Here is a 16,122-nt window from a genome sequence, read left to right as displayed (position 1 = left end):
GGTTCCTCTCAATAAAGTGGAAAGATGTCAACAGGGTGGAAGAGATACACGGGGCACGCGGTGAGAGGAGAGATGAATACTATCAAGAATCTAGATGGTCTAAATAGTGCAGGAAGGTTAAGAATTTTTTGTTCTCTTAAATCCACAAGGGAATGCAGCCTATAAGCAATTCTAATGAATTGGTTAGTCATCAAAAGGTGTTCTGCTATCACACTGCAACTAAAACACACTAACCAGTACAAAAGGGAGCATAAGATGACACCGAGCAGACTTGCAGCCTTGACATGAACACATTATTTAAGCAGTGTTGAGCAATTAAGTAATAAAAGCAACATGAAGTCAATAAAGCAGGTGACGGCCTTATTTCTATTTTACTATAGTAGTGCACAGCTTAGTTGACATCAGATGAACAGACATTTCATAAGAACACTATATGCAGTAGTATTTGATTAAAACACCCCACCTGTCTATAGACCAATAATTTATCACTTATGTTTATGCATACCATAGGATCAAATTCCGTAACAACCCTATGACTGTACACTAAAGAGAGTATGATTTTGTCTGCATACTACTCCAGAGATACTTTTCATCTACTAAAGGGGCCTCAATCTTTAGTTGTAGGAGAGGTACAACATGTAGCATAGCTGTAGCAGGAAAGAGGACGTATGTTTCAATTACTTCAGTCTGAAGCTGTTCCCCAATGTAAAAATCTTGTTACTCCTTTTTACCACCAATGAAAAGGAGGAGACATTTTACCGAGTACAAGAAGGGAGACCTCCGGCTAAGAGAAGCACTGGACCCACCACTCTGGAAGGACTCTCTGTAGTCAAGAATGGATTGAAGGGAGTTAACTATTTTTACATTGTCAGCCTAGAACTCTAAGAGCAAACGTATTTTATTTCTTGCCTCTAAATATGTTAACTTGACTCAGTTTTCGCTTTATAAAACAGAGCCCTTGACAATTACTTGACACCCTCGCCCCCCCCCCTTTTTTTTTTTTTTAGGTAAAAAAATATGCAAAGCAATGCCCTTGCTAAAGCAAAAGGTTTGAAAGTTGTCTACAATTTGACACTTCAGTTATACTAAATGCTTTCCCAATTACATATTCTTTGTAATCTAGCAGAAAGACTAATTTAATACAGCTTCTGAAATTAATCATCATCTTGTAATAATGAATTTCACATCTTTTATGATAAAAGGGCTGAAACTTTTGGGTTCCGTAAGGAACTCAAATAAGACTTTTGTTCAAAGATTTACCATGGTATTCTGATGTCCACTGAATTGCATAGATATAATAACTACTTTCTGAAGTGACTAATTTGGCAGTTTGCCCTGGGAGAGAATCCAAGCTAATTTTAATAGAAGTAGTAGTGTATTCACAGCTTTGAAACACAACGGAATGGCAAAAAATAGTTGGCAAAAAATTAAGTTAAAATAATTCATTTAAGTTGTGTTAACTATTTCCACACCTACATGTAGAAAGCTGCAGCTTTCAGCCAAACAGTTAAGTAACATTGTCCTCACCATGTCACGTACAAATTACCATCAGGAATGTTAACAGCATGTTAAATACATATGCCATGCACTAGTTCTTTAAAGAATCAAATTACATTAACCTCAGGAGAAACAAGTTATTTTGCTTCATATATACAGCTGAAGGAGTAGGAATTAGTGTTAAGTCTTGTTCTTGAGCTGGGTTTATGAGCTACTTGTACTTATAGTACAAAAGGAAGATATTCTGCACCCAGTCAACCAACAAGCAATGTGAAATTTCACAAGAATCAGTATACAATGGTTTCTCAGCTTTATTATTATTATTTTTAAAAAAACAATTAAGTACCTGTCATATATTAGCCCATGAACACCATATTCTCTCAACTTCTTCCTGTTATCTGGGTCATTTGCATCATCACCCCATGAAAAAATAACGAGGCCTTTAGATTTGGCCCTTTTAATAAATGATGGATTCCTCAGCAGATCTTCAGTGTGTACATTAATTCCCTGAAATACAAAAGACTTCAATTAAAATCCATGTTTCTGAAACACTCTCACATCAGGTTTTTTAATCTTTTGGTACTTGCAGCTCCTTACAATTTCATCCATAATAACAAAAAATAATTTAATACAATTGAAGAGCTTACTGATAGCACCATTTTTGAAACAATGTATTAAAGACATTTGAAACAAAGGACATTATTTTGGCAGTTACCAAATGTTAGTGTATTTCTTTTATAAGATTAGTTGTGTTTTAAGCATTAGTGTCAAAACCAATAGATTTACAACAAGTAGTAATAATATATTTTCATTTTACTGCAGAGTAATACCAGAACTTGTCAGCTTACCAGCAAATTTTCAAACTGTGCAAAAGTAATAGCAATTGGAGTTGTACGAGATCTAAGATCCATAAGCTCTGGATAGAGTTTAGATTCTCCTTGGGTGAGAAATAACACAGGATACTTGTTTTGCTTATGCCGAACCCTGTTAGAAAAAAAAGTTCACAAGTAGCAAATGTGTTAAAAAGCAGGGGACTTCAATCTTAGTGTTTGAGGAGAATTCTGCTCTTTACTGCATGTTCTTCTAGTTCCTAGCTCGTGCAATGAGATAGTACTACAGTTTAGTATCAAACCATGTGACAAACTGCTCCAACTGTTCCTTTTGCCACTATTAGAGATTAACATACAGTTTAAAAGAAGCTAGATTTCCAGTTGAACTCAGATACACATCCTCAAAATGTTTATATAAAATCCTCAAAGACTGTTCAATTCTGTAATTTTGTTCTTAAATGCATGTTAGAGTAAAATGAAGATTCGTGATAAGAATTTCTAAACATGGTTAATATACAACACCTAACCTTCCTAATGTATTTTTCAAGTCAGATACGAGTACAGTGGTATGAAATGACAACAGACAGAAGCAAAGTTTTGGGATTAGCATGTTACACACTCTTACACACATGCTTCTTAACCCTTTTATCAGTACCTTGCTTTGGTTTTGTTCTGCCCGTTTACCCTTCAATGGTATTTCATCAGTGCAGTCTCCCATCAAATGAGATTTCCATAAAGACTTTCACTGACAATGCTAAATCACTTTGTCACAAAGTACTACAGTATATTGTTAGTTCATATGTATCCCAACTGACTGTTCCCCAGTTCAACTCCTATGCTTTTTCTGTGCCCCAATACCTTCATTCAATATGACATTCCACAAAAAGGAAAGCAAATTGCTTAAGCCAAAAAAAAAAACCCCAAAAAACCCAAAAAACACACACCTCCAACAAAAAACCCAACAAGACAACACAAAAACCCCAAATCAAACACAGGTAATTTAAAGCTGTTTCATTTTCTGTGCTTTTTAAAAGGTAGATATAGTGAAAAAATTTTGTTTGTAAAAGTTAGGCTTACGTACCCCTCACATATGATTGAAAAAGACTTTGTAATACCAGAAGAAATCTTGACCTTTGTTGTGTCAAGAAAGACTGAAGCATTCCAGAAGGCACTTGACAAAAATATCTACTTTGACTTTGTTTTCCTATTTTGTTTTTTGCACAGCTCAGATGGCAAAGTGGTCTCATTTCAATTCCCAACTATTTTGGCACCCAGAGTTCAGGTGTAATCAAAATGTGTTATTTGTTTCCTGTTGGGTATTCTTATGTCCAAAGTAAATTTTACCAAATTAGAAAAAAAAAAAAAAGAGAAAATACATTCTTTAGCTCTTCTTAACTTACATTGTACAAATATCTGCATTAAAAGAAGAAAATACAATTCTTCTTCTTCCAGCATTCACCAAAACATTTTTTAGAATAATATCTAGAAAGAGGTTCATATCAAAGTAAGTTGACAAGTTGCCATCCCACTGTCCATCCTAGGAAAAGAAAGGACAAGTTTCAGCCATTTAAATTAATGCTTACTACAATTATTTTAACAAGCAATGGTCTCTCATTCAACCTGAGCAAAATGAGAATTCAGTTTGAAGTCTGAATACAGAGGTCACTCCTTCAGTTTACTGAAGGTTCGTTACAGCTCTACAGGACTGTCAGTCTGTGAGGTGCAGCTGAATTCTAAGAACAATAAGATTCACTGAAAAATTCACCGTCTTCCCATTAGGAGAGAGATTCTATGAAGCCTTTTCTAATTCTGAAAACACAAAGGAATTCCATGAAAGCTCACTAAAAACTATTACAGATATTTTGTATTGCTATTTCTAAATATAAAAAGGCAACAATAAGATGTGTAAAAAAAAAAAGCGATATCCTCTTTACCTTTGAGAATAGCAGGTACCAGTCTTTCTGCAGTTGATTCCTCTCTGAGAGCATTAGCATGTCTCTATGCATACGGACTTCCACCTATCACTCTGCTTAGTTTCTTTCCCCCACTCCAGGCTTCCAGTCCTAGCCATGACAACTGTTTCCTTATAGACTGAGCACTAAGCAATCCAGCTGAGTCCACAGTAGACTAGAAGGTTAACAGTTGCTTGTATTACTGCACCATGTTGTAGCTGCTCCTGCACTAGGCCAGGAAAGTTTGAATTTCTTTTCAATTTTCCCATGTATAGCATGCCTGACCTGTTGTAATCCACTGACTTTAAAAAGGGTCTTCTACTAAAGGCAGTCTGAGCGGCATTATAAACTCAATCCTATAAATACTTCCTATCATTTTATGACTAAGTTAGTTCATTTGATAGAGTGGTGCTATTATACTACCAGTTTTAAAGATAGTGGGTTATAGTAAAACAAGAGTCACATTAAAAAACAGAACTATGCCTTTGTTTGTAGCTTACAAGCTTTAGTCATGAGAATGGCAAAGTAAATAATGTGTACATTTACTTACCCTTTGTTGGCAGATCCATTTTATTTCTATGTTGAACCCAACATCTTCAGAAACAGACTCCAGGACCTGAAAAAATTTCATTATGAAGCGACCCCACAGCAAAGGAGGACAACTAAGCACTATGGGGGTAATTACTGGGAGAATACATTGGAATTTAACACCCATGGGGTCTAACAGTAGAATAAAAAAACTAAAAAAGTTTTTAAGACTTAACACAAGATACATATACACCTTTTTCTAATTCAGTTTAAAGTTAGGAATTACATAAAAATGGATAAAATCTTAAGACAGATTTTTGACAAGGTACAAATGCAAGTCAATTCACCTTAACATTAAGGTGGTATCAAACTGTATTTGGTCAACAATTGTCAGTTGTTTCTGTGAAAAATAAGGCAAGACAAAGCCCAGAGTTGACAAATAGTCATAAATGGGAACATACTAGAAATTCACTTAACATTTCTCTGTGTCTGGCTCTGCTAGATGGCCAAGAGTATGCGATGAACTGCCAAAGGCCTTTTTTTTTTTTTTTTCCAAAATTGGCAAACAATTGTCAGTGCATTCAAATGCAATGCCCAGATGTTAAGCAGCTGTAAAACTGAGTGTATCCTGAGCCATACAACATGGGTTCGTGAATTAAGACGCTTAAAAGATATGCAAACTATTACTTTTAAGTGCTGAAAAGGCTCCAGTGGCCAATAGTAAAGCCTATGTTCTCAGTTCCAGCATTGATATCGGAGGCCTAAAACCAAAAATTAATATCCCTTGCTAAGTGTGCAAAGCTGAAGGAAAAATGCGTGTTTTCACGTTCAACAATCATCATCTCTATTGCTCTATAGTCACTGCTTACTCTCTGCAGAGAAGGAAATGGCTGGGTCTCAAAAGCAGAGTTTTCTTCTTCTTTAAAAGATGCTGAAAAGAAATACAAAATACTGAATCAAAACAAATAGCAGCACTGCTAATCCCAGCAAGAAAAGACTGGCTCAAAATCATAAGGCCTTAAGAATGGAAACAGGTCTATCTTTTGATTACCTAAGCCTTCCCTCTAACACTGACATACTCCAACAATGGTGTTGACAATTCCTGTTTTGCCAGTGGGAAAACTTTTTGACCTCCATTAAAAGCCTTGCCGGAATACTTATCAGAAACAGCTTCTCCCATCCCTCACCGTTTCAGTCACTGAATCACATCCAGTAGAAGCAGCCTTGCCTGTCAAGGCTTATTACTTATTTTATCTTTTCCCAGACAGGTAGGATGTGTGAGATACTTTGCCATCTTCCTGTCCCTATAAAGGGGATAAATTAAGGCCAAAAATTTACAGCACCCGTAAGACACCCTACAGCAGTTACCAAAGTTCTTTTTAGCAATTCTGAAGAGCTGCCAGAAAGGTACAGTTAGATAAGCATAAGATGGAAACATTAGTGGCCATTTTATTATGAATATTCGTAAATATATCTTTATCTATGCATTCACCTTCTGCCCTCCTGTCCCCTCTTCCCAAGGGAGTAACTCCCGGCCAGGTATTTACTTCCCAGCAACGAACTCTACAGCATGCACAAAATTAAAGTAACTACATGAGCATTCAGAAATGTTCAGGAAGAAGCCAGATATGATAAGAACAAGTGACTGCAACCACAGAATATATATAATGACCTGGTAATAAATAAATCTCAAGACTCTTGAAAACTAGTACATACCATTGTGATCTTTTACTTTCAGGGCAGTCACGTGAGCCAGCTAAGGAGCATAAGAGTAAAATTAACAACCACTGCACCCACAGAGATCTTACTACATGTAAAATGTAACTATTTTTCTTTATAAATTGATTTTGATTTTAATTGTAAAGGTCCATTATAGACACAATTTTAGTAATTTGTAAAAGAATAAAGGAGTACACATCACAATTTTCTTTCAAACTTTAAAACATAAAGATTCCAAGGAAAGCTCAAAAAAAACCTGAAAATGTTCCTACTGAAAATTCAAAAAATGTGTTCAAGGGTAGAAACACACATAATATAATTTAACATTAAGATATGAAGAAGTCTGAACATTAAACTCTCCTCTGTCAGATGTTAGATTCTTTGCTTCTAGTCAAGTGCAGACAGAGGGCTGACAGTGGTTTTATGATGTAGTCACATACTCAGACAGAATTGGGCCAGGCACAGGACCAACTCCCTCATTCCATTCAAATTCTCTCCCCTCAAAACAGAGGAGACCAAGTAATTCTAAGTAAAAATAAATATACAGCTCTTGGTCTAGCCAGGTGCTTCCTTGACTGAGGACAGATCTCTAATTTGGGTCTTCAGTGGCCCAGTCTCATCCCCTGACCCCCCTTTTATGTATTTCTCGTCAGAAGATACAGTGATACCCACTTAAATGAAAGCAATCAATTAGTTCTAGCTAGTTTGTCCAATCCATATCACTGAATCACAGACCCTTCAACACCTCCACATGCACCTCCAAAGAGGAAGTTAACATAATCTGGATGTCCCTTGTTAACAGGGAAACATTTAAAAATTAGATAGACTTTATAAGGGATATCCTTCTTCAAAGACTCCAAATCATTGGCTTTAAAAGAATGCTACCACCACTTTCAGCCTTTCTTATTTTTTTTAAATTATCAATGTTAGCATAGTGATATGGATCTATATAAGTTGTCAGACCATCTTTCTAGAAGATGTAAGTAACAAAATTTATTCAAGCTGTAATGATGGTGCAAAAGTGCTATTCTTGGAATTAGCTACTTGTTTAATTGTAGAATTTTTAAAACTTGTGCTCTCCCAAACTATAATTAACTCAAAAAAATCTAAGCTTCATACACAATTTGAAATTCTACACCTAGCATATCATACTAGCCAAAGTAACAATACCTTCAATAACTGCAGCTGATCAAACGTGAGTTCTTTGACTGCAATCTCGAACAGTTCTAAAGGCTCCGTATCCAGTTTCTTTGAAGAGAAATAATACATAATTAAGCATTACTGAAAACTACAAAAAGCCTATATGCTTTTAATGTAGTAATATTAAAGGCAACTGATTTTTCCTCTTTTATTGCTAAAGATACAATTGCGATCTTATTATAACACAAGAAAGATAATCAGTTTTTAGGAGACAACATAGGCACTCAGAACCATAAAACCAGTATCACTTGAAAAAAAACCAGCATTTGGTCTTTCATGCAAGTCAGAGGCATCAATGTTCTTTCTGAAGAAAGGTTAGCACATTTATTCTGTAAAAACTTGATCAGTTCATGTATTCAGGAAAAAAGTTTGCAAGTAAAGAAATTCATTAAAAATACTCCGAGGCAGTTCAGTTTATTCTTGTCTATCCAATGTCTCAGAAACAAATAAAAAAAGCAAGCGTCCTGGTAAAACTGAGACACGCACCCCAACCCCCCATCAAAAGATCTGGTGTCTGAAAAATTTTGTCAATCTATTTTTCACTTCCCTTCTTCACTATACAGACATTTTTACTCAACAGGACAATACTGATCCAATACACACCAAATATGCATTTCCCTTAGTCGAAGTTCCATTTCCACAACTGTTTAAAACCAAACTTCTTATACATTGCAATGGGTGTGAGAGTTTCATGACAGACTTAGTGCCAAGAAGAGAGAACTTATATTGCAGTCTGCCCTTCCATGCTATCTTTGTTTTCACTGCCAGAAATAGAAAGAAAACTAGAACAGAACAGAGGCCAACCTTTTTGCCCTGCTGCTGAATGCAAGTATTCTGGCCTCAGTGAACAACATGCAACAGACCAGATGGTGGTGGTGGTGCACTTCAGGGGTTTTTTTGAGTCACTGGACCGTATGCCTGTGGTTCTCTCATTATTAAGGAGTTTAACGTCACTTTATTCTATGAAAACATTCAATTGTTATGCTTCATAAAACTTGGGCATTTAAGAGGTATGGCGATAGTCTGTGCAGAGCACCTTTTAAGGAATGCTTATCTGTATGTACAAGTAACAGTACTGTTCACTGCTTCTCATGTTACAGCACTCTTGACACTTTAAAAATAGCAGAAAATAGTTTTTGGTTAAAAAAGAAGGAACAACTACAACCTCACAAGGTAAGGAAAGGAACAGGACACTTGCTTTCAAGAGCCATTTTCCCACTCCTAGTCCTCCTGTTCCACCAAGCGATCCAAAAGCAGTTCTTCAGCCTCGCTTACTGTCCCAACAAGACATGAAGTATATTGTTTACCTCACAGTTAAAGGACAGAGCAAAACTCTTTCTTTTTTACTAAAAAAGAAAGAGTTAGAAGAAGCAATGGAAGCCAAGCCATTTATGGCTAATCAAACTTCCTAAATGAAGGAGATCCTTGTTTCTTCCACTTTTCTACTTTCCATCTACTGGACACTACTGGGATACCAAGCAAGGTAGACGCTGCTTTGACCTAAAGAGCATTTATGAGTACATAACTGCTTAAGAGAAGTATGTGTTTAAGTATCAGCAGGAGTGAGAAGCCACGCTGAGAATCACACTAACCCTCCCTCAAAACAGAAACAACCGGAAGTTCTTACTCTGACAGCCTAAAAGAGTCCCAGAGGTGCTACTGAATATAGTGAGGTTGTCTGTATTTTTCTCCCAAACCATAAATTAAAAAAAGCTAAAAAATAACTACAATGTAGGCTTTAAGAGTCTCAAACCATGCACCTGAAATCCTGTTGCTACAACATCAAAAGGAAAAACTCAACCTCCCGGCTCTACTTTACGCACACAGTAATGCTGCATATTTATTCCCATTCCATCCCAATTCCCCAGAATTATTTCTAGGAGAGCTTAGCATTTTAGTTTCTGAAATGGTCACATTTATAAAATACAGCTATCATCTTATTCACCTTTTTCATGGCCATGCAACATGTGAGATCGTGGTATACAATAGGCACATGATCTTTAGAAAGATGTACATCAAATTCCACATACGCTGCTCCCTACAGAAAATTGAAAACACACAGAACAAAACAAAAAACCATTAACTATTTATGCACAAGGACAACAGAGCTGCAGACAAGTTGCCAAGTATGCACAAGTCCTGGATATCAACCAGAAGTTGAAGGCCAACTGGCTGTTACCAGTTTAATCATACTCAACAGCGGATTAGAAATTAAAGAGATCATATGGGAAAGTATTTTAATTACCATAACGCAGCTTTGAGACATATAGCTTGCTTACTCTTGTAAACCCTCTAGTAACATTCAAGTATTGTAAACTTGATTTCAGAGAAAGGCTAAGATGATGTTTCTAAACACAGATGCCTTCGCCCTGCCCTTCCTCCCCACCACACCACCAAGAGACAAGTGGTTGCTACAAATGGGCAAAGCGTTAGGGAGATACTCCATATATTGAGGAGCTTCTGTGACTAACGCAGTAGTAGTGTGTTATAATATGTGCAACGGCGGAAATAGCTACGTCCAGTATTCTCCTATCCTTTTCAACTGTATGTTATTTTCTGTTAAGCTTAAAAAGGAAGCAAGGTCAAACAAGAGCTCTAAGTACAATCTTTTTAAAGAGGGAGGGCCAGAAAGAGAAATGCACAGAAACTTTTTAAACTTGACTGTCTGTAAATCATTCATTTGAAAGTCCTCCAAGAATAACATTCATTAAATTATCATCCTGATCACATATCTTTCAATCAGTACAGGAAGAAAATAGGACAGGATTTTTTTTCAGCCCTTTTCTCAGCAGAAATATTTTTAGAGTGGTGGCTTTCAGCATTTTCATTTGCAAATAGTTGAAATTAGTTTTTCTGGTGATGCTGCTGATGACTTTGTAGTAATTTCTGCCTCAATGCATATTTCTTGTGGGCTTTTAAAAGCTGTCTATAAACCTGCAGCATCCACACAGAAATTAAGAACTACTGCTCAAAAGGAGCATTTAGTAGCTACAGCTTTCTTTTGCTCCGCAATCAGTGCACGCTCCAGACTCAAATTATACTCTGACTCCCAAACGACAGAAAGCTTTCAGCTATGACTCTTGGGGAGTACATTACTCCAGAACCAGTAGCCAATAAGCATAATACTCCAGATTCTGCTCCCATCCCTTTAACAACTTCAAAAGATGTTTGGTAAGAATCTACACTAGTGAAGAAGTACCTGAAAAGCCTTAGGAACCCTACAAGTTAAGCGGTAGGTGATGTCACAGCAGCATCTTTATGTGACTGTAACCACAGCTCTTCACTGTGAAAACAGGAGCTATACAAGGAACCTCTGAATGTGCTTCTGCCTCCAGCTACCCTGCTGCAGCATCTCACTAGATTGTCTAGATCAATCTTATCACCAATCACTTCAGTGACGGAGATTATTGGAAGGAATAAAAGTGACCACCTCAATCACAGAATTTAAGCATCTGAAGCTAGTATCTCCCAAATTTAAAGCCTCATCTTAGGATTCTAAGTCTTCATTGTAACAAAGCACTGAAACAAAGGATTGTTTTATTCCACTAGCTCAGCTCCCAAGTCTCATTTTTGGACACCAATTTTAGGTACTCAGTAGTGCCTGAGCAAGACTTTTGCCACCTAAGAGTATGCTCGCAGACTCTAGCAGAGCCAAAATTTTATTCGTTTGTTCAAAATTATTCAATCCTCTGTCTCCGCAGGGTTGAGATTAAAATTTTCCCTGTCTTAGAACACCAACAGAACATATTAGATGGAAGTTTTGTTTTTTCGAGGAACTTGAGAATGAGAGTCTAATCTAGCTATTACTTCCCTTCCTATCTCTCAGGGAATTTCCACTGTGATTTGATGTAATTTTATATCAGTGCAATTACCATTCATTGTATTGAATAATGGAAATTAAGCATAAAAGCCAAGCTAGTTTTAACTATACAGGTACTATATGTGTACAAATGTGCATACATACATGACTAGCAGCATTCCTCAGAGAGGCAATAGTGTTCTCTTGAACCTTAGCAAGTCTGAAATAACAGCAAAGAAAAGGTTTTGTTAGACGCAGCATGGCACAAAAGTCCATTAAAACAACAGAAATACAAATCAGAAGTCTTTGTTTTACAGAACATCCACATTTGACGTTGAAGTGACTTAAATGATTATAAGGTGTAACTTTTTATTTTCAACTGTCTGCTTCCTCAATTGATGTCAGTAAAACTAAACATAACCCACCACCCTCAGATTAAAATGCAAATTAACTTACTTAGCTGTTGTTGTTGAATTTCCCGCTCCCCTGTGTCCAACATCTAGAGTTGTTCTTGGTTTCCAATATTTTGCATATGAAGCCTTCATATCACAAGTGTATCCCTGGATCGGCTTAATAATTATGTAGTCCACTACAAGAAAAATACCAAGTACTTCACACGTCAATAGATACTGGATGACTTCCAGTAAAGTTATCTACATCTGTTCGCTTCAACTGTACCTCTGACTTTTCCAATTGTCTTCCTTGGATTTCTGCTCATAATCGCAAGTGTAAGAATTCCAGCACTCTTTCCGAGTTCTGCAAGTGTGGATGACAGGAGGCAGGCAGAACCTACATGACCTGGGAGCACATCACCTTGTACTACTTTCTCACTTAAATCTTCCTAAAAACAAAACAAACAAGAAATCAAAACACCTACTGTTATATGTAGGTGAGAATTCTAAACAAACTCTTCTTCCTTGCTCCTCGGGAAGACACATAAAGGCACTGATGTAACAGAAATTTCTTGTGTGTTACAGAAAAAAACTAATTTCACGCTAAAAATGGTTTAGTGTAACAATGCATTGCAAATTACAATCAGGAATATGAAATTGTTGATGGAAATCTACAAAACACACACATTTTTCTTTGAACACTCTTAGATTTGATAAGTGGAATTGCATGCGTGGAATAGTCTGTCATGTAAAAAGCCCAGGACATGTTTGGAACAAAGAGGAACTGGAATAATATATATGCTCAAAACAACTTTGTATTCATTTGCAGGGAAGGAGGAGGGCAGCTAACATGCAGAACATGCACCTGACCATAGTCAAGTTCAGGAACTATGTAGCCACTTTACAATTATGAATGTAAGTGATCTTAACGGCATTTTTAGACCAAAGAGGGAATGCTTAAAACTTTCTTCTGCATAAACGTATGAAGAGACAAAAGTTCTTTTCTTTTAAAAAGGACTTTGAATATTAAGATCTTTCAGGGGAGAAAAAAAAAAAAAGAGTGCAAAATAACAGACGTATTAGTGAGAATCCACATATACCCAGTTTTAATTTGCACTCATTAGTTCAGAGAAATCTCTTTTTTTTTTTCTAACTTAAAAATTAAGATGAAATAATTGTAATGTAACTAGTTCATATACTCATTGTTCAGGTTCAAGAAGGATAAGAAAAACTTTGCTCTGATAAAGGATAAAAGAATCAAGCCAACCTAACTACATGCAGGACTGGATTTGAGTGTAATTTGTACTGACTTTTAAATAAGCAGAAACTGCAAAACTTTCTATGCCGTATCGAGAAGACTCACAAAACCTTTCTGCAAAATGGGGTAGTAGCCAATAGTCTCATAACTTGTTTAGGCAAGTCCAAAAGATCAAGAATATCCGGCAATAGCCCTATTCCAACAGTGAAACCTTCACGGTAATTGACTAACTCCCACAGGCAGACTGGAGTTGCTTCTTAGTGGTAAAGAGACATACCTCAAAAAAATCAAAGATTAATTCCAAGTTATCAGGCTCCATGGTTTGTATAGTGTATTCTATCCATCGGTCTGGCTGCAAAGCATAACCACAGTCTGGCTGAGAGTGTCGACATTTATATTCGTTGTTACTTATTAAGGAGAACTCCACAGTGTTTGCCATTTTCTGAGGGACAGTAGGGGATGTTTTTTCTTGGCCCTCTTCGTCATCCTCATCTTCCTCTAGGCCTTCTAGAGTCAATTTTACTCTACTCAACCAGAAACACAAAACAAATGGTTAAGTCACAGGACTGTCTTTGGTAACACTAAAGAATTAGAAAGAAGCTTGAGCAGAAGCTCACACAACGCAAGAATTCTCAACACCATCATCTACAGAACAGCACTCTATGCAGTGGGCCCTCACAAGAGTCAGAGTTTGCAGCTGTTGTCTAAATCTTATTTTAGTCAGATTTAAGTGCTCAAGTCACTTCTAAAATTGGAACTTAGGTAAATGTGAATATTGTACTAGTGGTCTGAGAAGCAGCATTCTACCAAACTAAATAACGATTTGGGCTGCCAAATAGACAGCCTTTCTCCACAGACTAATACCCATAACGCTGAAAGGCTAACGAAAAGCACTGCAAATAGCAGTAATCAAGATCAACATCTGCCTGTTGGTGGCTGCTGCTAAGCACACACACAACTTTAAGTCTCTTTGAACACCAATAAGGCAGATAAACATATTCTATTAGACATAAACAAGATAGTCTGAAGTAATTATTAAGTCCCTTGAGAAATCCTAAATGATCATTTAAAAGTAAACGGAATGCTATTTCTGAGAAATCCTGGACTGAGAATAAGCCTCTCTCTAAGACTCAGAATTCATTATTATACAGAACAAACCTTCCACACAGAATGAAATTATGCCAGTGATGGAAGCATATGTATGAGTAATCCAAATTATTTTCTGAATCATCTAAGCAGAATATGGGATAAAGAGTTATCATTTAGTTGGATGCCAATTCACTAGTAAAACTGAAGTTGTGTCTCAAAGAAACAACTACAATCATATAAATCCTTTACACTAAGTTCACATTCTTAATACCCTCATTAAAAAAAGAAGTGACAACACAGATGCTCCACAAACTTGACAAATGACACTGTCGTAGCAGGTGACAGTCACAAAAACTACCTGGGCAGATCTAACTTTTTAGGCAGAACGTGGAAAACAGAGTGTCTAATGAAGGCATCCAGCTTATCAAGTTTGGATTTCAACCATTTAATTTAGACAAGGATCAGGCTTCAGAAATTGCTTTCTCTCTACCTGCTCTAACACACAAGGAAAAAATTGCAAAGCTCTAGAGAACAGGTCATAAGTATTTATTTAATACAACATTCTTCAGTGAGAATTGACTTCCCTGCATCAGAAGAGTTAGAAGTGGGCAGGGAGGGTGAATAAAAAAGTTTTTTTTTTTAAAAAAAAAAAAAAAAATCAAGTGTCAGATCACCAAAATAAGGCACACAGTACAGGTTAACCAAGTGATCTGTAAATCACTTTGACAGTGGTGTGCTGGAAGTTGCTTATATGTTACAAGCTCAAAATGTGATTTCTAGCAATTAAATAAAAAAAACCTCAAACAATTTTGTATGTTTTCCATTAAAGAAAACAGGGAACCATAATCCTTTCCAAACAAGAAGATGAGTTGTATGAAAGATTAGAAGTGGAAGAACCACTGTTAGTCTGTCAAAGTCAAAGGATCTGAGAATTCCTACTCCCCTCTTTCCCATTGGTAAGAGTAACACATGGCTAATATATTACCAAAAATTGCTGTTGTAAAAAAGCACTTTTGCTGAGGATTGTTAGTAGTAACAATCATTGTGCATTCAGAGATGTGTGAGACTGTAGTTAAGGAGGAGACATTATGATATGTCTCTACTCTCTTTTTCATTGTTTCACATAAAAAAAGACTGTGAAAGAGACAGAATACAACCCTACACCACACAGCACAATGATATGTGTGTTGGGATAAAGTTTGGCAACCACAGAGCTCCAAAAAAAAAAAAAAATGCATGCAGGAAGGAAAGGGGTCTGGGGGGATGGAGAAGGCAGGGAAGAGAGAGCAAGCTCCAGATCCCAGAAATTCAAGAGAAAGGAGATCAAACACTCGGGGCAATAGTGCAGTCCACAAAACATCAGGACTAAGATATCCACTTCTGTCAGTCAACTGTATAGTTATAATAATGTCTGCTTTTTGAGACACCTCTGCAGATAAAAACCATTAAACTGATCTAAATAGCAATAGAAGTGATTAGAGAATGCTATTATCTCCACCATCCATGTTGACTGGAAATCTGTAATGCCAGTGAAGAATTAACCATATATTAAATGGAGATTGCTGTTTATTTTGGTAAGAAGAAAAAGTAGTAAGCAACAAAAACCTCCGTAAGCCTTCTCCCTTTCCTTTCCCCCAACTTCGACTTCCATTCTGCTCTTTTTGAGAAGAAAACAGAACAAAGAAAACTCTCTGAAAGTAATAGCAGAGAACTACTTAAGAACACTATAGAAAAAACTCTTTCGACACTACATTAATAATAAAATGAGGTAACTGAAACACACAACTGATTTAATGTTATCGTCATATTTTTACAAAGTGCTTAAACACCTGGAAATTGGTGTGATAGTACATCCCTA

General features: G+C 36.5%; 1 protein-coding gene across 5 annotated transcripts in view; it reads right to left on the bottom strand.

Moving 5' to 3' along the window:
- GPCPD1 (glycerophosphocholine phosphodiesterase 1) overlaps nt 1-16,122 on the bottom strand; it is a 47,859-nt gene that overhangs the window by 6,596 nt on the left and 25,141 nt on the right. For 4 of the 5 annotated variants that reach the window (XM_068410140.1, XM_068410132.1, XM_068410167.1 and 1 more), the window contains exons 8-19: nt 13,453-13,699; nt 12,204-12,366; nt 11,982-12,114; nt 11,691-11,745; nt 9,672-9,764; nt 7,697-7,774; nt 6,524-6,563; nt 5,677-5,738; nt 4,830-4,895; nt 3,728-3,864; nt 2,346-2,481; nt 1,844-2,004 (exon numbers count right to left, since the gene is read on the bottom strand). In XM_068410140.1, the coding sequence (XP_068266241.1) occupies nt 1,844-2,004; nt 2,346-2,481; nt 3,728-3,864; nt 4,830-4,895; nt 5,677-5,738; nt 6,524-6,563; nt 7,697-7,774; nt 9,672-9,764; nt 11,691-11,745; nt 11,982-12,114; nt 12,204-12,366; nt 13,453-13,699 (1,371 nt within the window). Of the gene's footprint in view, nt 1-759; nt 824-1,843; nt 2,005-2,345; nt 2,482-3,727; nt 3,865-4,829; nt 4,896-5,676; nt 5,739-6,523; nt 6,564-7,696; nt 7,775-9,671; nt 9,765-11,690; nt 11,746-11,981; nt 12,115-12,203; nt 12,367-13,452; nt 13,700-16,122 lie in introns of all 5 variants that reach the window. The other variant, XM_068410157.1, reaches the window with a different exon arrangement.

The sequence above is a fragment of the Nyctibius grandis genome, chromosome 1 (genome assembly GCF_013368605.1).
Source record: "Nyctibius grandis isolate bNycGra1 chromosome 1, bNycGra1.pri, whole genome shotgun sequence".
In the NCBI taxonomy this organism is placed as follows: Eukaryota; Metazoa; Chordata; class Aves; order Nyctibiiformes; family Nyctibiidae; genus Nyctibius; species Nyctibius grandis.
This window is presented reverse-complemented; position numbering and strand designations above follow the sequence as displayed.